This window comes from Copidosoma floridanum, unplaced genomic scaffold, assembly GCF_036245765.1.
Source record: "Copidosoma floridanum isolate Cflo_tuat_1 unplaced genomic scaffold, Cflo_Japanese_pri ptg000001l, whole genome shotgun sequence".
NCBI lineage: Eukaryota > Metazoa > Arthropoda > Insecta > Hymenoptera > Encyrtidae > Copidosoma > Copidosoma floridanum.
In genome coordinates this window covers 21,790,519-21,818,209 of record NW_028321878.1, presented here as the reverse complement: position 1 = coordinate 21,818,209, position 27,691 = coordinate 21,790,519, and the positions used below count along the sequence as shown (strand labels likewise).

Genomic DNA, 27,691 nt, shown 5'->3' with positions numbered 1-27,691 from the left:
GTTAAGTTTCATAACTTAGTATGGTTTTTAAATAGTTTTTATTGAAATTTTTTGAAACAACAAACATTATTTCTAATTCAGTACTTTGAGAAACTTTGTTTAGTTGACAACAAATTTAATGTCGATTGATTTTGTCAGTCTCATATGTATAAGAATACGCATTAATCATTTGTATAGGACTCAATGAAAGACACTTGTAACTTGTGTACCTGCGTGTATAATTTTATGCTACAGCTTACACTGCAACTGTATCTGATACAACTGTATATACTATTCGAGAAGTAAGATAAAGGTAGGTTATGTAGGCTGCCTAATGAGTACCTCATGCATGCCCCCTGACGCGCCTACGTGTGCCCTCAGTAGGCAGGCTGCCTAAGTAGAGCCTCATTAACTAGAGAGGCAACCGACTTTCATTTATGTTCGGGAACTTATATGCTTGTATATATATCCAATATCAGTGCAGACGAAAGTGGGCGATTACTGGGCGAAAGTCAGGCCAAGCTGCGCCCAAGTCAGCGCCGTATTACAAACCCATCGCCAGGTTTGGTTGCTTGATTTCTGGGCTGCCCACTTTCATTTCTACTTGGGCAGATGACCAGATAGATGTACATACATTCTCGAGGAATTGGACCGACCGACCGTCTGACCGACTACAAAAAAACATACCTATATAATTTCTTGAGAAATTGGACCGACCGATGCGATCACAAATTCACAAAAAAAATGCCCAATACCCAAAGCCCATAGGACAGTAGGACCTCGAGCAGTCTATACTTCGCATATGTCTATGGTCTATGGATACGTTATGTGGGAAAAAGGGGTGCTAAGTGTGATGCCAGGCTGCCGGTTGCCGGAGGTGCGGAGATATCAGTTAGTGTTAGTGACAAGTACATTTGAATATATCTGATTATTGGAAGTTTCGTATCTCGTAGCTGAGTAATTTAGACTAAAATTCAAATGGGCTTGAGTCGATTACAATTTCCAAATAAGTACTTGTTTTGTTATCTGGGCAGAGAGTGTGGTTGTTCTATTTGTATCTAATTGTGTACAGAGATAAAACCATAGAGATATAAGGATTATATCCTTATATCTCTATGGGTAAAACCCATTCTCTGTCCACTATGTGCTGATAGTATTTAAACAAATCGCCCTTAAACACTCGTGAACTAAATCATTCCCGAGACATTAGATTTGGTTGTTATGCAAACGTTTGAAGTCTCTCATTTTGCAAAATGAATACTGACGTGACTGATGGAGATAGTAACAGACGTGTCGACAGTGAGTATTAACTCTCTTGGTACAATAATCACATTGGAAAGGCATTTAAGTTCAAAAATTTTAATTGGTGACAAAAATAATTAAAGCTTTTTTTCAACTTGTCTTCTGTTTATTTTCATAAAACTGTTGCCTTTCGACATCTATACATTATTATGTTGACAGAAAAAAAATTAATATTAATTTAATTCTTTACACAGATCAAAGCAATGTTTTGTATTTTCGTCAAAATGAGCTTATTCAAAAGTATAGCAGATTGAAAGTCTTAAAAGATTTAATGACGACGAATGAAGTAGCCATTATTTCTAAAGAAAAAATACTCAACAAGGAAACCAATACTTTAGTAAGTACATGTCAAATATGTATTGATTTAAAAATTTCCATGAGCATCCTCATTGTGGCGGTAATAAATTTTTTTTCCGCCTTTTCCCTTTGACATTGCATAGCAAAAAGATTGTGTGAATGTATGCAGTTGCTAAAAGGTCATTTCTTTGAAAAACCTTTATTTTCCTTACTTTCTAATAGAAGTGAGCGGTTGTATTAGCATTATCTATATTCGTCCACATTGTATCTACCAGACTGAATGTGACTGGCTCAAACATAATATGTTTATATGTTTATAGAGCGTTTGGACAGGAATGGGTTAGGAATCCCAAGAGTAAATTCTGCAGCTTTCTGTATTAATATTGTAATCCATGTCATGAAGCCCACAGCGTAACATTATTAGAATAATTTGTAATTGTACAAACTTCGGTGAAATTCAATCATATTAGTTAAATGTTAAGGGTATTTATAGAATTTTTGAAAAATTACATTTATGGCTAATCTTGAAGATATCTTGTAGATATTTGAAGCTGTCTTGTAACCAGGAAACAACAAACTGTCAAATGTTAGTGAATTATATAGGCCTGCATTCCAATATACATAAAGCTGTAAGCAGTGACTCAATTAAGTAAATTTGTTTGGAGTAGATACTCAGAGATCCTCTGATGGCTTTAATTTAATTCAAAATATATGAAACAATTATTATTGTACCCTATTACTTCAAAGTGTCAAAATTACAAAAAATTATTTCATCTTATGCATATAGTTTATTAAAATGAAGGTTACTGCATTATTTGTATCAACATAGACTAATAGAGATTTTTTTTTAGTTGTGTGTGGCATTTAAAACTATTTCTTACCCTCTATTTTATAAATGAAAGTGTTTTTGTAAGACAATAAATAAATAATTCATTGAAATTATTTTTGATGAATTTTCATTGATTTATGATTAATCCAACGATCTACAGTACACTTTAGTCATTGAGAGCTTACATCTAGCATTATTTGTTACTTATGTTTGTATTTTATATAGCAATATTATCAGTGACTGTGTAAATCATTGTTGCATGTATTTGTGTTCTACTGCGATCTAAACTAGTCTTCACCATATCGGCCGTTCTATCAATGGAAACACTCAAAGTTAATTGAAAGAAGGCGTTAACTCAAATTGCCTCAGCTAATGTTATGGGAAAACGCTGGGTTGCATTTCTTATATTTTGTAGTAGAAGTAGAAGTAGTAGTTTTTTTTTTTTTTTTTTTTTTTTTTTTTTTTCTGAAGGCAGGAGAAATGCATTGATGCACACCGCAGAAACAACGGTAGTGTGGCACTTGGTGGATATTTTTTGTCAGATCACTAATACCCAGTAAACCCCCCTTCTATGCCACGCGGCTTAAGTTCTACCCCAGAACCTGGTAACATTAGAATAGAATTCATTAGTGCTTCATAGGTGATGAATGAAGTTAAACGTGTTTATTGCGCTCCTACTTACTAGCCTGTATTGACCAACGAATTTTTCTCACACTCTTTTTGTGGAACCTCCTGAAGGCATTGCGTCTGTTGCAGGTACCCTGACACTTGTTGGCTCTAGTTAGTGGAAGATAAACGACAGGCTCTCCCGTTTTGAGCCAGGGAGTTGGTAGTTATCCGCGATTAAAGTCTTTATACCATCACCGTGCCTTTGCTGTAAAGCCGGTATTGCTCCCGTACTGCCGCTCTTGTGAAGTGACTATCTGGATCTTTGCTTTCTGGTTTCGTCTCCTTATCATTGGTGAAATTTTCTGAGCGATTACCCACCCTCATCGTGTCTTAATCGCCAGCATTATCACCACTTACACTGCCAAGTGTCCAGATCTCTAAAGCGGTATTGGAGCACGTCACGAAGATTGATACTGCAGTTGCCTCCTTATCAGATTCATATACAGTCTTTGGAGTCGTCGTTTTGTTGGCATAGTGTTCGTGTTTCCAAGCAGATTGGTACTCTTCAGGAGTGCTCTCTGTCCCATGATACTGGCGAACTACTTATAACAAATATCTTCAGGACTTTTACAAAATCAAACCAAGAAGCTGTTACTTTTACTTTAACTTACATTGGCTGCCATGCCTTACTTTCATGCTCTCATCACGTGATTGGTCTCCTTAAAAAAATAATACCTCAAATTGCCAATGCATATATAAAGCTAAAACCATTATTAGTCTTTTTATGTCACTAGCTGTGCGGGATGAGATCTTTTACTCCTCTACAAAGTTATGTAAGATCCCTGCGAGTGATATCTTCAGGTATTTTTGGTGATGGCTTAATCTATTTGCACCCACTACTTCCAGTGCCACTGTATCAATTATGGCGTAAGGCCGTAAAATTACACAAAACAAGAGGCTATGCTTTCCTAGTTTTAAAAAACCTTACAGTTTACATGAGAAAAAACCAAAATTCAATATTAAGTCTCTTCACAACAATGACCCTCAAAGGGGTAACAGTGGATCTCTTAAATTAGCTTTTCCGTGAGATTAAATTAAATTGTGCGGACAAAGATTTTAACATTTTGGCTGTGATTGAGACATTCCTTAACCCTGGGAATGATGACTGTTTTTTCTCCTTTCTCTTGCAAATCAAAATTTCTTTCGCCATGATAGAGTTTGTAAGAGGAGTGGTGGAATTGGTTTTTATGTCAAAAAATCTCTCGCAGTTAGGATTCTGTGTACATCGGAACCATTATTTGATTACGAGCCTCAATGTATTATCTTAGAAATATCAATAAATAGTCATAGATTTCTTTTTGCAGTTCTATATCGCCGACCCGAAGGCATGTATCCAATAAAATTCTTTGCGGAACTCTCCATACTGTCAACCAGATACATAACACATTATTGTAACTGGTGGTTTCAATATTAATATGTCATCCAATAATCATGATGCTATATTTTGAAGAAACTGCCTACACTCACAATCGTTTCATCTTGTTCCTTCAAGTGCAACCGGCCATCACTCATTTCATACTTACCATTTCTCTTACACCTGGATTAATTATCCGTGATTATTCATCTATTACTGCTTATCATAAATCCGATTCCCTGTTTATTGCAGGCCATGATCAAGTCATGAGAAAGAAGACGAAGCCTTGGCTACACGTGTTAGAAATTTCCAACGCTACAGCCCAAAGAAATAAAGAAAAAATATTTTCGTCATTGTTGTCATAACCCAATGAAACAAAATCAAAAGGTGTATAATATTAAATACAAATAATATCAATCAGAGTGTCATACATGAGAAACTAAAATTAAGCATTGAAGCTTTCAGTAACATTCAGCAGCCAGATTGTAGGTGAGTGTCTAAATAGGTTTTTTTTTACATCTATGATCGTACAACGTCCATTCAGTAACCTCCAGCTTTAGAAAACAAAATCTCAGATAAAAATAAACTCTGAAAAATGAAAAAAAGCTAAAAAAAAGACGTTTTACTGCAAAATCAATCAATAATGTGCTGCAATTGCTATGTATCACATTAGTACATCCATCCAGTGACAGAGATTAGTAGCAGAGATGAGTAGAGAGATTGCTAACGCCAATGCTACGGCATGAGACAACTTTTTTCCACTGATCGGGGCGACCCGCCGCGGCCAGCCGTCGAACCAAGGCGCACATTTTTCGAGAGTGCGAGACTCGTATCGAAGAGCGTGCGCCTACAAGAAGAGAAGTGGATTCGCGTGGAAATGAGCATATAGGCGCACATTTTGGCGACACGTATAGAAGTAATAGAAGGGGTATACCGAATGTGTGCCTACGAGGAGAGGAGTGGAAATGTTGACTATAGCTATATATCTGAGCGCACAGCCAAAGCAAGCGACGACATGAGTTTTTCTCTTTTGACTGCAACCGAGTATATGCTATATATATTTAACTGACTCTTACTCTCTCGCTCTTGCTTGAATGATATCTATCAATCTTGCATTCGATTTAATCGTGAAACTAAATGCTCATATAATTATATGCACAGAATTTGATATCAAAACATTTTTTTTTTCCGTACGTTAATACTTAATTTGAAATCTAGTATTATTTTGAAAAAATGATCAGCTTAATTTTTTTAAGGATAACAGTTCAGCTATAACCACTGGTTAATTATTTTTCCTCATCATAATTGTTATGAACTGTAGGACAAGCCCCGGAGGTTATCGATGAACATATGTGACTTTAAGATCTCCTACCCTCGAAGTTTCGATAGCTAAGGTAGTAAGGGCTTATGCCACTACTATTCTCGTTTTGCTATCTGAGGATCGATTCCAACTGTCGGCAAATTTTTTTTTTAACGTGATTCATCATTCTAGTTTATTTTCTTTTTATTTATGTTTTATAAATAATATTAACAAACCCTTTTTTCCCTATACATCGAAATACATTTTTTTAATACTAATTATATTAAATAATTTCATAAGCTGATACTTATCGTTAGCATGGCCATTTCGGAATTTCATAATAACAAAATAATTTCTTAGGATATGAGTATAATTCTTACATTTAAAACTCCAAAGAAAGTAAGAGAGAAAAAATCCTTATACATAATTTTTATTAATTTTTCTTTTTTTTTTTTTTAAGAAATGATTAAGCTGTTCTGATCGATATTTTTATCTATCTATACAATAATCATAATCTTCGAAGGCACAAGAAAACTTACATAAAACTCCCTAAACATTTATTTTCCGTCTTTTGTTGTAAAAAAATTTTAGGTATAGCAGCTAAACTTATTGTGTTGATTAAATATGTAATTTCAATTTCAATTACATAATGTTGGTTCTAGACCAAACTTTTAATTAGCGTATGTAAGTATCAAAACTTAATACCTTTGAAAATTATGCAACAAAAATCTGAACAGTAAAGAAAAACAGATCTTGTATATCAAGTTAACTGTTACGTTACTTAAAATTTTTACCTGGTAGTTACAACCACTTGTCACTTACATTATGAATTCCAAAAAAGTAAAAGTTTAACCTTGAACATAATTTTCGATAATTTATAAGAATTTATATGAAATTCCAAAATGGCCATGCTAACGATAAGTATCAGCTTATGAAATTATTTAATATAATTAGTATTAAAAAAATGTATTTCGATGTATAGGGAAAAAAGGGTTTGTTAATATTATTTATAAAACATAAATAAAAAGAAAATAAACTAGAATGATGAATCACGTTAAAAAAAAAATTTGCCGACAGTTGGAATCGATCCTCAGATAGCAAAACGAGAATAGTAGTGGCATAAGCCCTTACTACCTTAGCTATCGAAACTTCGAGGGTAGGAGATCTTAAAGTCACATATGTTCATCGATAACCTCCGGGGCTTGTCCTACAGTTCATAACAATTATGATGAGGAAAAATAATTAACCAGTGGTTATAGCTGAACTGTTATCCTTAAAAAAATTAAGCTGATCATTTTTTCAAAATAATACTAGATTTCAAATTAAGTATTAACGTACGGAAAAAAAAAATGTTTTGATATCAAATTCTGTGCATATAATTATATGAGCATTTAGTTTCACGATTAAATCGAATGTAAGATTGATAGATATCATTCAAGCAAGAGCGAGAGAGTAAGAGTCAGTTAAATATATATAGCATATACTCGGTTGCAGTCAAAAGAGAAAAACTCATGTCGTCGCTTGCTTTGGCTGTGCGCTCAGATATATAGCTATAGTCAACATTTCCACTCCTCTCCTCGTAGGCACACATTCGGTATACCCCTTCTATTACTTCTATACGTGTCGCCAAAATGTGCGCCTATATGCTCATTTCCACGCGAATCCACTTCTCTTCTTGTAGGCGCACGCTCTTCGATACGAGTCTCGCACTCTCGAAAAATGTGCGCCTTGGTTCGACAGCTGGCCGCGGCGGGTCGCCCCGATCAGTGGAAAAAAGTTGTCTCACGCCGTAGCATTGGCGTTAGCAATCTCTCTACTCATCTCTGTTAGTAGGGAGATTGCTGACTGCCATGCTACGGAGTGTGCCCACTTTTTTCCAGTGGTTCGAGCGCCCCGCCGCGGCCAAGCGGCCGAACCAGGCGCACATTTTTTTTTTTTATTTGAGAAGCACGGTAGGGGTATGAGAAGAGTGGATTCGCGTGGAAATGTCCATGTATAGGCGCACATTTTGGAGACGCGTGGAAGGGGTTTACCGAATGTGCGCCTACGAGGAGAGGAGTGGAAATGTTGGCTGTATAGCTGTATATATCTGAGCACACAGCCAAATTAAGCGACGGCACGAGTTTTTCTCTTTTGAGAGTCTTTGACTCTGCAACCGAGTACATGCTATGTAGGTAAATCTTATTCAATTAAATCGTTGAACTAAATGCTCATTAATTATATACACAGACTATTTATTTCAATACATTATTTTTTAACTCTCCCGTACTCTTAACGTTCCTAAATCCATTTATGTTTTGAAAAAATATGTAGCTTTAACTATTTTTTAAGGTTTTCAGTACAGCTTTAACCATTAATTTATTAATTTTACACATCCTAACTGTTATAAACTGTAGGACAAGCGCCGGAGGAGATCCATGAACATATGTGACTTCGAAAGGAAAACCTCTCGTTCTTCGGATAGCTAAGATGGTTAAGGCTTATGCCCCGTCATAGATTGTTTTGCACTTAAGGGTTCAAATCCACTTCACGGTAGATATTTTTTTTTTTTTTTTTTATTCAATTTATCATTTTGTCTTCATTTCTTTTATTTATGTTTCGTTAAAAAAAAATGTGTATATATATATATATATATATATATGTATATATATATATATATATATATATATATATATATGACCTCAACATTTTTTTCTCGGATACATCAAAATAAATTAATATTGTTATTTTGATACTTCTTGTTAGCAAGGCAATTCTATAATTTTATAATACTAAAATAACTTTTAAGGATTTTAACATCATTTGTGTATTTTAAAACTTCTAAGAAATTATGAACATCCTTTTCACGACAAAAAAAAGCCGCCCGTCTACTGTTATTTACTTAATGTTGAAATTTTAATCAGTAAATAAATTTGATGAACACAATAGAAAATAGTTTTGTGAATATTTTAAAATTGTTTACAAATCTTTAACAAGGTGTGCTACTTTTTTTATTTTTAGACGGCCAGAAGTCAATAATAAATGAAACAGTTCGATGAATAAGTAATAAAATTTATTCGGCAAGATTATGAGACAAAACATTTGTAATACCGCAGTATTTTGTTAAAAAAAAAAAAAAAAAAAATGAATTACCTTTAAGGGTGATGATTGTAATAAAAATATTTTTAGGCTGTAGATTGTTAAGGAAGTTTAATCATTTATATTGAATGCAGAAAAAGCATCGTAACACTTTTAACAATGATACCATCGGGTGAGTGCAAGAAAGAGTCTTTTTAGAGTAAAAGTCAAGAAAGAGCCTTTTTAAATTTTCGGGCAGAAGAAAGTCTTCTTAAACTAAAAAAAGAAGCCTTTTTATACAGAGGTACACTCGCACTGAGGTGTATTAAGCCGGCGTCGAATGGTATAATTAAGCCCAACGAAACGTCGCTCAAGATTATTCTTCGACATTTTTGAGTTCTTATTTGCTCTCACCCACTTTTCGGTTGGTTTCGTACCTCTGTACAAATCCACACATTTATTATATACTGGACAGCAAAACGAGGAGTTTAACAAAAAGACATTAATGCCTTTTTAACTAATTTGTTTACTTCTATTTTAAGGTAGTATTGTATATGTTTTTATAGATCAATTATATATATACACACATAAATGTAGTACCAACTTAAAATCGGAGAAATAAAAATTAAAGGCTCTTTCTTATATTCAGTTTGAAAAGGCTCTTTTACGCCTATTACTCTGGAAAGACTCTTTATTATGATAACGTGATAAATTATTTAGAATCAGGAATTGTGAGAACTACAAATTTTTTAACTACAAATTTCTATATTAATAAAAACTGAGTCTGGGTCTATTTCTGCTAGCACAAACTTCGATTAAGAGTTAAATGGGATGTTGTGATATTTCATTGTTTTAAGAAATTTCTGAAAAAATTTGAATAGGTATGTTTCAGCATCATAAATAACATATTAAAATTTCAAAGAGCCTAGATTCACCGTTTTGGAGAAATAAAATCGCGAAGTTGGCCACTTATACACATACTTCTAAGAAGGACTTGTCGGAAAATGCACGTTTTTACTCATAACTCTTGAAATTTTTTTAAGAATCTTTTTAAAAATTAATATGTTAGGGTTTATTATAGTTGAAATAAGTAAACTAAAATTAGGGAAGCCTAGTCTCACCGTTTTTAAAATATAACAGTTTAGAGTCCAGTTACAACGTTACTAAAATACCTATGTAGTGGTACAGTCCGAGGCGAAAGTTAGGTTAATTTGTTGTTTTAACGTTTGTGTTTACTTTCCTGGGCATTTTTCTGTTCCACACACCTAATTTTTGAATTATTTACCTGTTTTGTTAAGAATAATCACATCAAAGACATTTCTAACACGAAAATTCAATTTTGAAATTGACTGTACCATGACAACCCCCTCAAAATAGTATCAACATACACATTTGTAGTGCAAAATCTTTAAAAAATTTACAGTTTTCTGAAAAAATCGACCAATTATTTATTCTAGTTTTCCATTTGATTCTTAAAATCGCGAAGAATTTCAAACTATTATTGTTAACTGTATTTAAGTGCATACTTCTTTATGATAAATTAATTCAGCTATGATTCTCAAAAATTAATATGTGGAGCTATGAAAAAGGCATTTTAAAGATTTTAAAGTTAAGCTACTCGTCGAGAGAGTTCAGAGAGCTTTTTAATAAAAGCAACCTATGTCGCGTGGTTGAAGATACTGATAATACGACTGTTACTATGAATACAAAAAAAAAAAAAAATTAGCTGCCTTGCGTTGCATGGCTAGAGATGTTTTTTGATGGTCTATCTTATCAACTACAAACAATCGAATAAATTTATGCGAATCATTGTGTGTTGCATACAATGTAAAATTAATTGATCGATTGCGATAATTAAAAAAGCAATTTAAATTGTGAAATTTTAATATTTTGTATAGTTATTTATCTATAAAAATACATATAGTGCCACCTTTAAAACAGAGGAAAAAAATTTTTGTTAACTGTATATGATTTACGCACTGTCAAAAAATTTTGGTAACTATTTCTGAAAAATTACAATAACAATTTATTGTCGATAAAAAGTTAATTGGTAAAAGGTTAATTGTTTATACATAATACATCTTTTTTTTTTAAATCCATACTTCGAGTTACAAGTGGTTAAAACTCATATGTCTTGAATGAAAAAAGCTTATTTCAGTTTCTGTTAGACTCTTTAATCTAAAATACGCACTATTTATAAAGACTAAAGAATCTACTTTCATGTTTGTATGTATTTATGTAGTACGAATTTTGTCAATGCAATAACCACAAGGTATTGATAAGGAATGTAAATACAAGCTAAAAAATATAATATTTGTACGTAGATAAATATTCACGTATAATTGGATGTAAGTTGTACTTTACTGGTAATGATCATATTTAATATAATCGCAGTAAAAGTATGAGTTTTCTTCTGCTTTCGGCTTTTTTTTGTCGTAAAAAGGATGTTCATAATTTCTTAGGAGTTTTACAATACACAAATTATGTTAAAATCCTTAAAAGTTATTTTAGTATTATAAAATCATAGAATTGCCTTGCTAACAAGAAGTATCAAAATAACAATATTAATTTATTTTGATGTATCCGAGAAAAAAATGTTGACGTCATATATATATATATATATATATATATATATATATATATATATATATATATATATATATATATATATATATATATATACACACACATTTTTTTTTAACGAAACATAAATAAAAGAAATGAAGACAAAATGATAAATTGAATAAAAAAAAAAAAAAAAAATATCTACCGTGAAGTGGATTTGAACCCTTAAGTGCAAAACAATCTATGACGGGGCATAAGCCTTAACCATCTTAGCTATCCGAAGAACGAGAGGTTTTCCTTTCGAAGTCACATATGTTCATGGATCTCATCCGGCGCTTGTCCTACAGTTTATAACAGTTAGGATGTGTAAAATTTATAAATTAATGGTTAAAGCTGTACTGAAAACCTTAAAAAATAGTTAAAGCTACATATTTTTTCAAAACATAAATGGATTTAGGAACGTTAAGAGTACGGGAGAGTTAAAAAATAATGTATTGAAATCAATAGTCTGTGTATATAATTAATGAGCATTTAGTTCAACGATTTAATTGAATAAGATTTACCTACATAGCATGTACTCGGTTGCAGAGTCAAAAGACTCTCAAAAGAGAAAAACTCGTGTCGTCGCTTAATTTGGCTGTGTGCTCAGATATATACAGCTATACAGCCGACATTTCCACTCCTCTCCTCGTAGGCGCACATTCGGTAAACCCCTTCCAAGCGTCTCCAAAATGTGCGCCTATACATGGACATTTCCACGCGAATCCACTCTTCTCTTACCCCTACCGTGCTTAAATAAAAAAAAAAATGTGCGCCTGGTTCGGCCGCTTGGCCGCGGCGGAGCGCTCGAACCACTGGAAAAGTGGGCACACTCCGTAGCATGGCAGTCAGCAATCTCCCTACTAATCTCTGCCAGTGATGTCTGGCTCTCGAAAACATAACCTCAATTGGTTATGTACTCTTTCAGTTAGAAAAAAGTTTAAAATAAGACGTTTTATTGGCATTATGCCTCTACCACTTGACCTCAGTATATATATGACTAATGTAGAGGGAAAATAACACAGGTCTTATGGGAGGAATCTTGTTTTTATTTTTTTTCGCACTTAAAAAGATATTGAGCTTAAAAAGATTGTTAATTCCATGTTACTAACATAATGAGAGTTACGTAGTTATTTTTTTCCTTTGGTGAATTCGTTCATGAAGGTTGAAACAGCGTTTTGAACGTATACGGAGTGCCGTTTAACCATAGAGGTATAAGAATAGAGGAAAAAAAGGGGCGTGATATGTGACAGCAGAATTCGCTACGTAACGGGGCATCTGTCTTTGTATGGCAGTTATGTTATTTGGTCGAGTCATACATGAGATTGAATCAACTGTAGGATTCAGGACGAAGAAGTAGCCAATAACGTGGCTTTGGCAACAAGGACAGATGCCCCGTTACATTTAGTTATGCTGTCGCTGCCGCTAATGGACTAGTATAGCGCTTTTCCCCTCTATTCTTATACCTCTATGCGTTTAACCCTACTGCTGCTGATGCTCAGAGATAAACAAACAGCTCAAAGTAGGGTTAACGGCACTCCGTATACGATCAAAACGCTGTTTCAACCTTCATGAACGAATTCATCAAAGGAAAAAAATAACTACGTAACACTCATTATGTCAGTAACATGAAATTAACAACCTTTTTAAGCTCAATATCTTTTTAAGTGCGAAAAAAAATAAAAACAAGATTCCTCCCATAAGACCTGTGTTATTTTCCCTCTACATTAGTCATATATATTGGGATTAAGCCTCTACCACGTGACCTCAGTATATATATGACTAATATAGAGGAGAAATAACACAGGTCTTATAGGAGGAATCTTGTTTTTATTTTTTTTCGCACTTAAAAAGATATTGAGCTTGAAAAGATTGTTAATTCCATGTTACTGACATAATGAAAGTTACGTAGTTATTTTTTTCCTTTGGTGAATTCGTTCATGAAGGTTGAAACAGCGTTTTGAACGTATACGGAGTGCCGTTTAACCCTATACTTTAAGCTGTTTATTTCAGCTGTTGCTGCTGCTGCGCTACTACTGCTGATGCTCAGAGATAAACAAACAGCTCAAAGTAGGGTTAAACGGCACTCCGTATACGTTCAAAACGCTGTTTCAACTTTCATGAACGAATTCACCAAAGGAAAAAAATAACTACGTAACACTTATTATGTCAGTAACATGGAATTCACAACCTTTTTAAGCTCAATATCTTTTTAAGTGCGAAAAAAAATAAAAACAAGATTTCTCCCATAAGACCTGTGTTATTTTTCCTCTATATTAGTCATATATATACTGAGGTCACGTGGTAGAGGCATAATCCCAATACTGAGGTCACGTAGTAGAGGCATTATGCCAATAGTAACTTGAATTTATTACGTGCTGCTATTGCTAAAAAATATGGTTTTATACATTTGAAGCTGTTAAGTATGCTAGTATATTACACTTCCTTGTCGCCTTGTCTTGTTCGAGATCACTATGTGTAGTACGATATTTCGCCGCCTAGGTGTCGCTACATTTCAGAAAAAAGGTTAAAATTTTTTTCGGCTGCCGTGGCCCTGGCGCGTTCGGCCTCCTTAGCAAGAATCTTCATTCCATTTTTGACGCCTAAAGTGTCGTTACATCGCCAACTGACAATGTGCACCGAACTCGATCTTCGCCGTCAGCAACTTCTCCGAGAGTTAGTTGAGATGGATGCTGTAGACGCGGGGACGCAAGACGATTCGGATCAGGAACTTCAATATGAGGGTGAGTAATAATCCCTCTCCTTGCTTTCTGTTACAGGTTAGAGTCCTGACAATTTGGAAATGGATAAAAAGAGAGAGGCTTAAGTCAAGGCTTAGCTTGCTATGACCTGTGACGGGCTATTAATGAATTACCCAGACCACATGCGTTGAAATTTTTCTTAGGTTAGAATTGAAACCTATTCGACTGACATGTGGCGAGAGGATATAATTTTTCCCTTGATTTATAACGTGATTATAAACTGGGTGGGATATATTTTCATGCTGGAATGATTTCTTTTGTTTAGATGTCATACGCTTGTCTGGATCGAAGCAGGGTGAGGAAAACAACTCCTCTGTCGAAGAAGAGCAAGAAAAAGTTGGAGCCTCGAACTTCTTGGGCAAAGACCCAAAGAAAGAGGCCTAGGCCTTGGAACTAGATGAGGAGATCGCGAAAAAAATATTGAGTTGGACCAAAAAGGGCCTAGACAAGGAGGCCAAGGCTTTGCTAAAAGAGATTTCACGCAAGGGGTCCGTGGACCTCGATCCCCTGGAGGTAAACCGGGAACTTATGGTAAATCTCCACCCAAAGGCTGTAGCAAAGGACGCCATTATTAAAAACCAACAATCCTTGGCTGCGAACGCTATCGCGTCGGCGGCTATGACTTTCGAGGCAGTGCTTGATGGTTTGGAGGACTCATCTGGAAGACAATTCCTGCTTACGGTTATGGCTGATGTCATGAAGGCATCTTGTGAGCTGTTCTACCAGCTGAATGTTTCGAGGAAGGCTTGTTTGGTTGGCAGGTACGACGAGAGGACGCAAAGAATCCTGAAGGAGAGTGAGTCAACAAACTTATTGTTTGGAGACGACCTCAAAACTTGGATTGATGGAGCCAACCTGGTGGAAAAATCTGCAAAGGATTTACGCTATAACGCTTGTTCAAACCCAAGGAAAATCAGCCTTTAAACAAGAAGGGCTCTTCTTTCAACAGAGAGGCAAGAAGGTGGAGCTTCAAACCTTACCATTCTACAGAGAACTCTCGCCCGTACAACAGACCCAGCAGAGCGAGCAGCCCCAGGACGCAGCCAGCGAAAAAGTTTCACGCTCAGGCTTAACCACCGAGAAGCAGGCGTTAGCCCAGGTAAATCAAGCTGCTAGGTTAAGTTTTTTCATACGATACTGGGAAAGGCTCACAGGGGACCAGTTTGTACTTAAAGCGATCTCGGGATATCATCTCGATTTTATTCAAAAACCCGTTTAACTGTACGAACCCAGAGATTTCTCTGTAGGAACGAAGGAATCGGATCGCACCAGAGCAAAGATCAAAAAGCTTCCAGAGACCAGAGCAATAGAGCGCTGTGCACAGACAGAAGATCAATTCATCTCGTCATATTTTTTAGTCCCTAAGCAGGATAACTCGTTCAGGTTTGTTTTGAATCTTAGAAGCCTAAATCTGTTTGTGGAGAGGGTCTAGTTCAAAATGGAAGACATCAAGACGGTATGAAATCTTATGATCCCTGGTGACTTTATGTGTCAGGTGGATTTGAAAGACGCATACCTAGAAATACCAATACATGTTGACCATAGGAGATATCTTCGGTTTAGGTTCTTGGATAGGCTATATCAATTTTCAGCCCTTCCATTCGGTTTGTCGTCAGCACCACTGGTTCTTACTAAAATTATAAAACCCATCTTGTCACACTTGAGGCAACAGGGCATCAGGGTGGTTGCATATCTGGATGACTTCTTGGTCTTTGGTCAATCTAGAGGGGAGTATCAAGAGAATTGTGACATATTAATATCACTCTTGGTCGAGTTGGGTTTCACTATAAATTGGGAAAAGAATGAGACGACTCCGAGCCAGCTTATTCGATTTCTAGGCGTTATAATTAATTCAACTACAATAAAAGTTTCGTTACCAGAGGATAAGAAGGCCAATTTGACCAAAAACCTTCAAGGTGTTTTAAAGACTAGGTCTCCTTCCCTGGAGCAATTGATGAGTTTGATAGGCCTTCTGGTCTCGGCCTGTCCAGTGGTAGCGTACGGTTGGTTATTCTACAAATCTCTAGAGAACCTTAAACAGGAGGCCTTACTGTCTCTAGGCTTTAACAGGAGCTCCCGAATTTCTTTGACAAGGGACGCACAGGAGGAGATTCAATGGTGGCTAGGACAAGGATTAAAGTCTGACAACAAGATTAGAGAGTTTCGGTTCCATCTGGTTGTCTTTTCGGATGCCTCCTCGTCGTGATGGGGAGCCATTTGTGGTCACCGTCAGGCTCATGGTTTTTGGTCGGAAACTGAGAGAGAGAAACATATAAATTGAATAAAGATCAAAGCAGCGTTCTTGGCCCTACACTGCTTTGCGAGCTCCTTATTTGACAAGCAGATTTTGGTAAGAGTGGACAATCTCACGGTTCTCGCGTATATCAACAAGATGGGAGGAACCAGACACCAGGATCTCCACAACCTTGCTAAGGATCTCTGGCTCTGGTGCATGATGAGAAGATGTTAGGTCTTCGCAGATTATGTGGCTTCGAAGGACAACCCAGCAGACGAGGGCTCTAGGTTAAGCAACTTGGATACTAAATGGGAACTTTCACCTCTAGCGTTCAGGGAAATTTGTATTTCGTTCGGTACTCCTTCCATTGATCTTTTTGCATCTCGTGTTAATTTTAAATTCCGGAAATACTGCTCATGGACAAGGGATCCAAGAGCATGGGCGAATAACGCCTTTACAGTTCCATGGGGTGCCGAATCATGGTACGCTTTTTCACCGTTTGCTCTAGTGACTAAGATCTTAAGAAAAGTTAGAGAGGAGAGATCTCGAGGTATTCTGGTGGTTCCCTGGTGACCTTCCCAGTCTCGGTTCCCTGAATTTAAGCGCTTTCTATGCAGCTAACTTATTCGATGGGAGTACAACGGAGCTCTGCGCTTGTGGTGGAATTTTTGCTTGGTTCGAGAACTGGATCCGTACAAGACACAGGTTAGCAAGACGCTAGACTTTCTGACCTTTCAGTTTGAGAGAGGGGCGGCATTTGGGACATTATCGGCTTATAAAGCAGCATTGCTGCTAATTAACCGGGAAGGTTGTAGGGACACAGAAGTTTTGTCTAGGGTTTTTTATAGGAGTATACAGGAACAGACCTACAGCTCCCAGATACTCATCCACATGGGATGTGGGGATTGTACTAAGGAAGCTGAAGCAATGGCATCCAGTGGAGAACCTATCCTTGCAAACTCTGACATATAAGCTGACTATGTTACTCGCTCTGGGCTCGGCATTGAGAACTCACACACTGGCCTTGGTAAAGATAGAGAATATAAGATTTTGTAGTAATCGGGTCAAGATCAGGGTGCCGGATCTGATCAAAACTTCTAAGCCTGGGGCCTGCCAGCCGTTTGCCTGTTTCGTCCCCTTTCAAAATAGGGCTCTTTGCATTTTCCATACTTTAAAGGTGTATTTGGAAAGAACCACGGAATGCAGAAACTCCGTCAATCAGCTGCTAATATCGTTTTAAGCTCCTCATAAAACGGTCACTAGAGATTCCATAGCTCGTTGGATTAAGACAGTCTTAAAGGAAGCAGGCGTGGACGAAAGCTTCACGGCTCAATCTACTCGTCATGCGTTGACGTCAAAAGCCTATGATCGGGGATTGAGTGTGAGAGCAATCAAAAATGCTGCGGGATGGTCAGAAATCTCTCAGACATTCTTTAAATTTTATAATAGACCAATTCTGGCCATGGAGAACGATTTTGCCAGTGTGGTGCTCAAAAACTAAACGGAACTTTATTGCCTTTTCTTTGATTTGTAACAATTCGGGCTTGCGTATTCTTAGATTTTTCGACTTTAATTATAGACTCATCACAAGATAGAACAGTGCCTTATAAATAAGCATAATATCATATAAACATGAGACTGATCATAGTCATTAGCCGGTAAGACTACATTTAGATTTGTGATGTTAGTTATATGGTATTTGATACTTGACTGTGTCCCTGGCTGTAAGATTTTATAAAGATTTAATGATGTGATACTATACAAATATTCATACATCTAAACATCTACACATAGTGATATCCTAGAACAAGACAAGGAAGTATAATTTTAGATTAAACGAACTTCTAGTGAAGTTCAATCTAAATTATACGACTAACTTGTTCGAGGACATCACGGTCCCACCCTTAAAATTCCTTACTCTCGTTGTATTCTCAACCCCTTTTCCACTTATGCTGCTGAAAAAATAAAGATTCTTGCTAAGGAGGCCGAGCGCGCCAGGGCCGCGGCGGCCGAAAAAAATTTTAACCTTTTTTCTAAAATGTGGCAACACCTAGGCGGCGAAATGTGGTACTACACATAGTGATATCCTCGAACAAGTTAGTCCTATAAATTAGATTGAACTTCACTAGAAGTTCGTTTAATCTACAATTACGTGTGTATTGGTGCGTGTGTCTGCTAGCACAAGTTGGAAACTGTACTAACTGTGTAGTCAGTCACACAGCGAACGTAGATCGATAAAGACGTGTTCAATAAAGTACAACTTATACGATCCAACTTTATTTATTAATAGCCTTTATTGCAACAGGTTATGGGCCCAGTATTTGAAACGCGCATCGAGTGGCCGTTTGATCTTTTTTGAAAGTTTTTTTTCTTCCTCGTGTCAACCCTGTGTGTTAGAGTTCATTTAAGTTTTAACGAGAGAAGAACGGTTACATACTTCCGCATACAATAAGATCGCTAGTGTAATAGATACCGTACTGTAAATAGTGTTTTCTTGGTTGTTTTTTTCTATGCGTGTTATTGTGTAGAGTTTTAATTAGTGAAAAGCGCGATATGGCTTTCCAAAAAGCTCCACGAATACCGCACTTGGTCATGAAGCTAAAACTAGCCGCTTCTCCCAGCCGCCTGATGGTCACAATACCGCAAAAAAAATTAAAGTGTTCAAAGGTCAACTAAAAGTTTTCTTGTTGATTAAAAATGAACTGTAACTAATAACTAATGTAAAATTAGCCTCACCAACTCTTTGTTTTGCAAAAAACAATTAGTTGAACTGCGAAATTCGGCTTTATTCGTGAAACTAACCCAGTTTTCCAAAATTTTGAGGGTTCTAAACAATATTTTACCACAAAATAGAATATTTTCTTTATTTACCATACGTACAAAAGATGCTCAAAAAACTTTTAGAAGGGTAAGCTTTCCCATTTTACCATAAATAAATAAATAACCTGCGAAATATGGCTATTCTCGTGAAAACGACAGAGTTTTCAACCTTTTCAGGTTTCCAAACAATATTTTAGCATGAAATGAAATATTTTCTTCATCTACTTCACGTACAGAAGGAGCTCCAAAAACTTTTAAAAGGATACGCTTTCCCATTGTATAATAAATAGATAAATAATCTGCGAAATACGGCAATTTCCGCAACAATCACCAAGTTTCCAAAATTCTGATGTTTCTGAACAAAATTTTAGCACGGAATGAAATGTTATCCTAATCGACTATACGTTCAAAAGAAAATCAAAAAACTTTTAGAAGGGTACACTTTTCCATTTTACAATAAATAAATAAATAATCTGCAAAATACGGCTATTCTCATGAAAATGACAGAGTTTTCTACCTTTTGAGGTTTCCAAACAATATTTTACCATGAAATGAAATATTTTCTTTATCTACTATACGTACAAAAGGAGCTCCAAAAACTTTGAGGAGGGTACACTTTCTCATTTTTCAATCAATAAATAACTAATCTGTAAAATACGGCTATTCTCGTGAAAACGGCAGTTTTCACCATTTTGAGGGTTCTAAACAACATTTTAGCACGAAATGAAATATTTTCTTCATCTACTTCACGTACAGAAGGGGCTCCAAAATTGTTTAGAACGCCGTTCAGATATAAATAGTTTCTTAGCGAAATTAAAGCGATTTTTAAAGTTTTTTTGAGTTTTCTTGCCAATAAAAACTCCAGACAATATTTTATTAATAAATAAAGTTCGCATTTTCCAAACAACGTGTACAGAAGATATTTTAAGGCTTTTCAAAAGGGTACACATCGCTGTTGAGCAATGATTGATAAGTTAATTAGCGAAATTAAAGTGATTTCTCAAGCTTTTCTAAGTTTTCTCGCTATGAAGCACCTTCAAAGAACATTGCATTTAAAAGTACAACACGCATTATCTTAAAAACGTGTACAGGTAGCATTGCTTATGTTTTTAGAAGAGTACACTTTGCTGTTTAGCAATAATTATTTAATTAAAAGGCGAAATAAAATAATATTTTTAAGTTTTCACGAAATTTTCTTGCTAATTAGGACTCTGAACAATGTTTCGTCTTTGAAAAAATTTTTAAATAGGTACTTATCTTTGTTAAGAATAAAATACTTAGTTACTGAGCAGAAAAAAATGATGCTAAATTTGTCTTCTCGAAGAACTGCAGACAATATTTTAATGATATGTACATTAGGTGTCTACTGATGGATCTGTACAGAAGAAAACTCTAATTTTTTTCAAAAGGGTACGTAACGCTGTCTTGTAGTAAATCCATACATCTGCATAACTTCATTGATTTTTGCCCACCGTTGAAAACCAATACTGGCATCACTGTTCTCCCGTACTTTTTCTATGAAATGAGTATCAAAAACACACAGGTTAAATCCATTTCGTCTAGCCAATTGCGGTAAGAGCAAGAAAAAAGAATTTATGATATTATCGTCTAAAAATTGGTCTCTATTTACATAAGGCATCAGTGTTTTAAGATCGTGATTTGTTAATACGAGTCCTCCTAGTTCTATCCGCAAATCTGGAAAGTTTTTTGGAATACAATAAACTTTGATTGAAAAAGACTTCTTGAATGCTGTAGTTTTCTGTTAAGGTCTGCATGATTTCTCTTGCTTTAGAAGTAACCGATTCATTCCTTGTAACATCAATACTATTTTTATTATTTATTTGCTTTGTAGGATAATTATTTTCTTCGACACATTGTGCGACGTTTTCTACAATACTATCTACTAAGTCTTCCTTTACTCGAGTAGTTGATGTACAGTCTGAATCTTGATCGAAATTAAAGTCTGGGGAAATTCCTTGCACATATTTTGACTGCTTAAAATGCGCGTTGACTTTAAGCTTTTTAACTTTTTTATCAACCCACACTTTCTATCTCGTCATCTACTTCTTTTTCTTCTTGTCTTTGATGTAATTCTTTTTTTTGTCTTATTTTTCCTTCTTGAGCTTGGATAGTTTTTAATATAATATTTCTTTCTGTAAGACGTGCATCTGTATATTGTTGAGATAACGTTATGAACCGTGACAACAACACGAATCTCTTTCCTTGTAGAAGTTGCCACTTGTAAATTTTAAAGTGGTTTTCCACAGGTGCATTGCTATCTCTTAATACACCAAATTGCTTTATACAGCATGCTGACCACAACGAAAAATAAGGCATAATATAATCCATCAGGTAATCAATAAATTGTTCGTCATAGAACTCATTTGTTTCATTATGCGTGACTGTCTTCTGTTCAATTTCAGTTTTGATTCCTATGAAGTGTTTATAATACAATAGACTGAATTTACCTGTCTCATCGCTTTCACTTATAACGTATCCTTGATTTTCTTCTTTATATTCTTCTTCATCACAGCTTTTAATCACTTTTTTGTTGACATTTGTATTATTTTTTCATGATCATCACACTTATCTTTAACATCATAGAGTTTAATGATGTTACAAAATTCATTCCTCATTTTACTTATACAACTTGCATGCATCATGTGAGTGACCAAAGTTTTAGCCAATGATGATTGAAGTTGCTACTTGTGATGGTCTGGAAAACAAGTTTTCTGTTTTTTGCAAACTGTTTTGATGAAGTGAGAGAAGCAGATATGAAGCACTGTCAGATTATCGATGGAAGATAAGTTATTCTCAATGTAATTATAAATAATATTAATAAATTCGTATAGGTTCATATTATTAAAAGTTTGACAAGCAGCTTGCAATAAAGCTAGACTAAAGTCAATTTCAATTTTATGTATTTTTTTTTTTTCGTCGATAACATTTTCAATGAATGATGAAAATACATAAGCGCAGTTTTTATGGAAAAAGTGTCATGCTTGCAACTAATGTATTCATACACAGCCATTGGCATTATGCCTCTACCACGTGACCTCAGTATATATATGACTAATGTAGAGGGAAAATAACACAGGTCTTATGGGAGGAATCTTGTTTTTATTTTTTTTCGCACTTAAAAAGATATTGAGCTTAAAAAGATTGTTAATTCCATGTTACTGACATAATGAGAGTTACGTAGTTATTTTTTTCCTTTGGTGAATTCGTTCATGAAGGTTGAAACAGCGTTTTGAACGTATACGGAGTGCCGTTTAACCATATACTTTGAGCTTTTTATTTCAGCTGTTGCTGCTGCTGCGCTACTACTGCTGATGCTCAGAGATAAACAAACAGCTCAAAGTAGGGTTAAACGGCACTCCGTATACGTTCAAAACGCTGTTTCAACCTTCATGAACGAATTCACCAAAGGAAAAAAATAACTACGTAACTCTCATTATGTCAGTAACATGGAATTAACAACCTTTTTAAGCTCAATATCTTTTTAAGTGCGAAAAAAAATAAAAACAAGATTCCTCCCATAAGACCTGTGTTATTTTCCCTCTACATTAGTCATATATATACTGAGGTCACATGGTAGAGGCATAATCCCAATAGGACCGGCAAACTTATTTCTTGGAATAACCAGAGCACAATAATATATTGTTAATTCATCTTCAATCTGTTTGGGTTGTGCAATGATTGAGCCTGTAGAATCAAAATATAAAAAACTTTGTTTTTGTGATAAAAACAATTTTAACTGCGCTTCGCTAAAAATTATAACTGAGAAAGGTATATAGTATAGCATACTGTTGTATCAAGCCTAGTACCTATAATCTTGTAATCTAAAAATTCGTTATAACCGATGATCAATATTCTCATAAAATTGTTAAAATCCTTATCTAAATCTTTTTTCTTTCGTTCATTGCTTAAAATTTTCTGTAAAACATTTAAAGAAGAGACGTCATTAACATTTCCTGCTTCTAAACTAACTTGATTAGCATTATTAATGAGCTTCATTCTAGTTAATAACACATTTTCCTTTTTTATTTCTTCTGCAAGCTTTTCCCTCATCTTATACTTAACAAAGCGTAAATGAATTTCATTATTAAAATAGTCGTAAACACGTTTATTACTGTGAATTTCAAGCGCGTGATCCGTATGAGGAGTCGTAAATTCATCTTTACAAAGAAACAAAAATTGACGGCATGTAGAATGCCTGCACACACCTTTTATTTCGCACTTTCTTCCTGCTCTATCTGATTTGCCACGACATTTATGATCTTTTACAATCAAAACACATTCTGGAAATAATTTGTTAAACTTAGTATTAAATTCCTCTATCCAGCCTGGTTGCAATCTACCCAAAATTTATTCCAAAATTCAGTCTGCAGTTTTATTCTTTGAGGTAACTTATGCTCTAGACGGTGTATCTCATGAAACTTTGCCTCTTTTAAAGAACTATGTAAATTTTCTACATTACTGAATATAATTTCATTAGCGTTACTTATTTCCGGTTTTTCTTTTTTTGCTTTTATTTACAAATCTGTTTCAAGTGAATGATCATCTACCAAACAACCTTTTAGTTGTGTAGCTTTTAATTCACCAATCTCTTTTTCGAAACTGTTGCTGGAAAAACTGTTACTTGTACACTCATTGTTTGAGTTACATATATTTAATTCTTCGAAACTGTTACTTGATGTTATATCATTTACAATATTACTAGTTAATTTACAAAATTTATCAAATTTTGTTGTATTTGTACATTCTTCGTCAAAGCCAATTTCACTTAAACTATTATCTAATCTAATAATACTATCATCTTTGACACTATTCTAATCATTTTCATTTTTTCACGTGCTCTTAAATTTGATGTCACAGGGGATAGTTCTTTTTTCAAACCATCATTAATTGTACATTTACCATCTGTAATTACAAAAAAGTTTACTAATGATTTTATCAAACATGCAGTGCGAATAAGTTTACGAGAATTGAAATTTTTTTATAGATAACAAAGTTGTGCATTATATATTTTACTAACAAAAAAAAATTTATTATTGTTTACCATGGCCAGTTTCGTAGTTTATATAATTAATTGTTAAAAAATTGCTAATAATTATGTACAACAGCGAGTCAGGGTGTCCGTGATACGTAATGAGATCAAAAAACCTAATAAACAAAACCTAAATTTGTTAGAATTTAAGCTCGCTCGAACGTCCACGAACAGGGAACTGTTTAAGCCTAGAGCTTCTCGATTCGTTTTTTTAAACAATACAAAAAAAAACAATCAATTAATTATTGAGTTGACCAAAATACCTAAATCGCGAAATCAACAGTAGCCAAAATTAAGGTAATGTTTGAGGACGGATAAAAAATATGCTGGTATTTTTTATTAAATATTAATGTATATATTTGTCCTAATTTTACAAAAATTGCTGCGACGATAATGCGGCTTCAATAAAATTGAGAAGTGACGCGAAAAACGTTAACAAACAATTTGTGCTTATTGACCGAAGAACGGCGGTCTCGAAAATATTCACAACAATAGAAGCCTCTGGGGCGAAACTGCTTACCCCTAGACGGCGTATGACTACCTTGCTGACGAGGTATTCGAATTGAGCCTAGACGGCCAAAGAACCAAAATCTGGACGATTGTTGAGAGGCAGTGCTGCGAGTCAGCGACTGTCTCTGGCAACATACCTGCGAGGAATCGTACGATTCCCAAAACTCGAACTAACAATTGGAAAGAATCAAAGTGATTCTGCTGAGGTCGAGGGCGGGGGTGACTCACACAAATTCATAGAGCGCACATAGAGCACTTACGCCGAGAGCAAGCGAGTCCCCACTACCGTAGCGCGCCGAAACCACTCGATTCATCTCGGATAACGATACTAACGCGAACAAAATTCTTACAATTAAGAAATCAGTCTGCAAATAATCCTGCCCGTAAAATAATTTAAAAAAAATTGTCTTTATAAATTTTTGTTCTTATTATTGGAGCTAAAATTTAATTATTTTTGGATCTAAAACTTAAAAAAACTTGTATTTAATTATTCTATAAAAATCAATTTTTTGATAACGAAATATGCACAGTAAAACATACAACAAGTTCATATACATGAAGTAAAACAAAATTTTTAATGCCCTGCGACGTTTAATATTATTAAATAAAAAGTGGATAATATTAAGGGACTCATTTTTCAAGAGGGAGAAGGAGGGATATCATATTAGAAAAATTTTTTACGTAGTTAAAACTCTCACTGACAATGTTATTTTTCTATTTGTAAAAACGTTTTTTTAATGTGATTTTATCAGTATTACAAAAGATACAACAGTATTGAGTTGCAATTGATATTGCCATAAAATAACGTAAAGAAAATCGATTGTTACGTAGTTTGAAAGTAGTACTATAGAGATTGCCAAAGCATCTATTCTTTTTTACGGGAAACTCATTTACTCACTTTTTTGGACTTTTTTTTAATTTTAATTTTTACATCTATTTATGATTTTTTCATTAAGATCAAATACATCGACATTCCGAGTGCGTACCTTTTAATTTGAAGTTGTAGTATATTTGTATAATTTTAATGTGTACCCTAGGAACTAATTATCTAACATAATTAAAGGTAATAAAATAATTTATTTTTTTGTATGCATGATAAGATAGAGTTTTTCAAATAGAGGTTTTAAAGACTAAAGTTTTCTTAAATACTCATTTCGAGTCCGAGCACTTGGCTGGTTTCTAAATTTTGATCATTCTTGCCTTCTGAACACTCAAAATTTTCATTTAACAAAAATTTATTTTTAAAAACAACCTTTAATTTTTTAACGTATTTAAACTGAGTTTTGATTACCAAAATTGTATTTTTTATATAATAAGAATTGAGATCAATATTTATATCGAATTTAGTATACATATACAAAATACGTTTGTCAGCCGAACTAGTATCTTAAAATTACATTAGATACATTCGTAAATTTATATTTTATATTCTTCCTACATCCTTTTATGAAAGTTGTAACTTAATAAACGTAATACTTTTTTTTTAATGGACGTACAATTGTACTTTCTTGCAAGTGAATTTCAGTTTTTACTTATGACTTATCCAAAATCTTACCATTTAATTGAAGTGGATTTTTCTTAAGTATTATAGTCTTGATAGCTTCGAAATTTCATTTGAAATATACCCGATACTGTAAGGAGTACTTTTCTTTTGTTTTTTTAGTAACATTTTTTTGAAAAATGGATGAAACAATACGAGTCCAAACATTTCCAGGCAATTTGTGTGACAGACCGCGTAGTGGTTTTAGTGCACTACTTGTGGTATAACCTAGTTGAGCTATAGCTGCAACTAATTTATCATTTGTAATATGCATTTTTACTCTAGCTATCATTTATAAAACTGAAAAAAAGGAATATAAATTGAAGTAGTACATCAATTTTCAGTATAATAATATATTGTAATTGTTCATGATAAGACCCCAATAGCTTTGATAAAACATGCTTGTTCAAAATCATCTGCATATTTTTGCTTTGTGTACAAGACAAGTGAATTGAGTGTTTGAGAAATACCTTACTTCAGATTTTGAGACTGTCTTACAGTGTTCTAAGAGTGCATTGACTATGATAATCGTCAAATACTAAGGTAAAATTTATAGAGTTACTGTACAATAATTTCTTTTTACATCTTAGAATTGATCTTAGAATTGGTTTACGAAACAAAACACGTGATAAGCACGTGACTTCTTTAAAATAGCTACTTTAACATAGCTCTTAAAAAAGCACCACTGTTTCTATGTATCATAAATTTATCAATTCGAATATTAATTGATAGATGACACTCACTTCATTTAATGAAGCTTACGTAATTCTGCGGAGATTTACCTTTCGAACGATATAGTCGAACAAAGTTGAACAAAAAAATTAATTTTTATACGTTTTGCTATTGTCTTTGTCAAAAGTGTTGTTGATGTGATTTACTTACTGCAGTATGTTTTGAACACCTAAATTTTTTTCACAGTGATCGTTTCAAGAAAAATTGTAGAATGTTGACAGGTATACTTGGAAAGAACATTTTCTTTGTTTATTTACTCATAAAAAATTTGAAAAATACATGTAAAACAGTTTTTATGAAGTTTGTGGTGAAAAAAAGGTCAACTATTGAGCTTCGACTATCGAAATTAGCTCATCCGTTGCGTGAAAAAAAAAGTATATTTTTCGCCATCTAGTTGCAGGGATTTCAGTCGTACGAATTATATCGAGTGAAGAAACTTTAGCTACGATTGGGCTCAACCTATTACAAAAAAATCACCTAAGTCAACCGACAGGTATAATAAAACTGTTCTCTAATTATTGTAATAAAAAACAATTTTTAAGCAGACCTTATTCTAACAAAATAGCATAGACTATAACATAAGTGGTTAAAGTAAAATTTAAATAAGCAAAAGAATATCTCCTCAATCACAGATTTAAACGAGTAAAGTA

At 34.4% G+C, this 27,691-nt stretch overlaps 1 protein-coding gene across 2 annotated transcripts in view; it reads left to right on the top strand.

Annotated features, from left to right (window-relative positions):
• Nucleotides 1–817: 817 nt before the first annotated feature.
• Nucleotides 818–27,691, top strand: part of LOC149376087 (uncharacterized) — a 44,988-nt gene continuing 18,114 nt past the window's right edge. For both annotated transcript variants that reach the window (XM_089591655.1, XM_089591649.1), the window contains exons 1-2: nucleotides 818–1,278; nucleotides 1,476–1,618. In XM_089591655.1, the coding sequence (XP_089447781.1) occupies nucleotides 1,233–1,278; nucleotides 1,476–1,618 (189 nt within the window). In that variant the 5' untranslated portion in view covers nucleotides 818–1,232. The remainder of the gene's footprint in view (nucleotides 1,279–1,475; nucleotides 1,619–27,691) is intronic.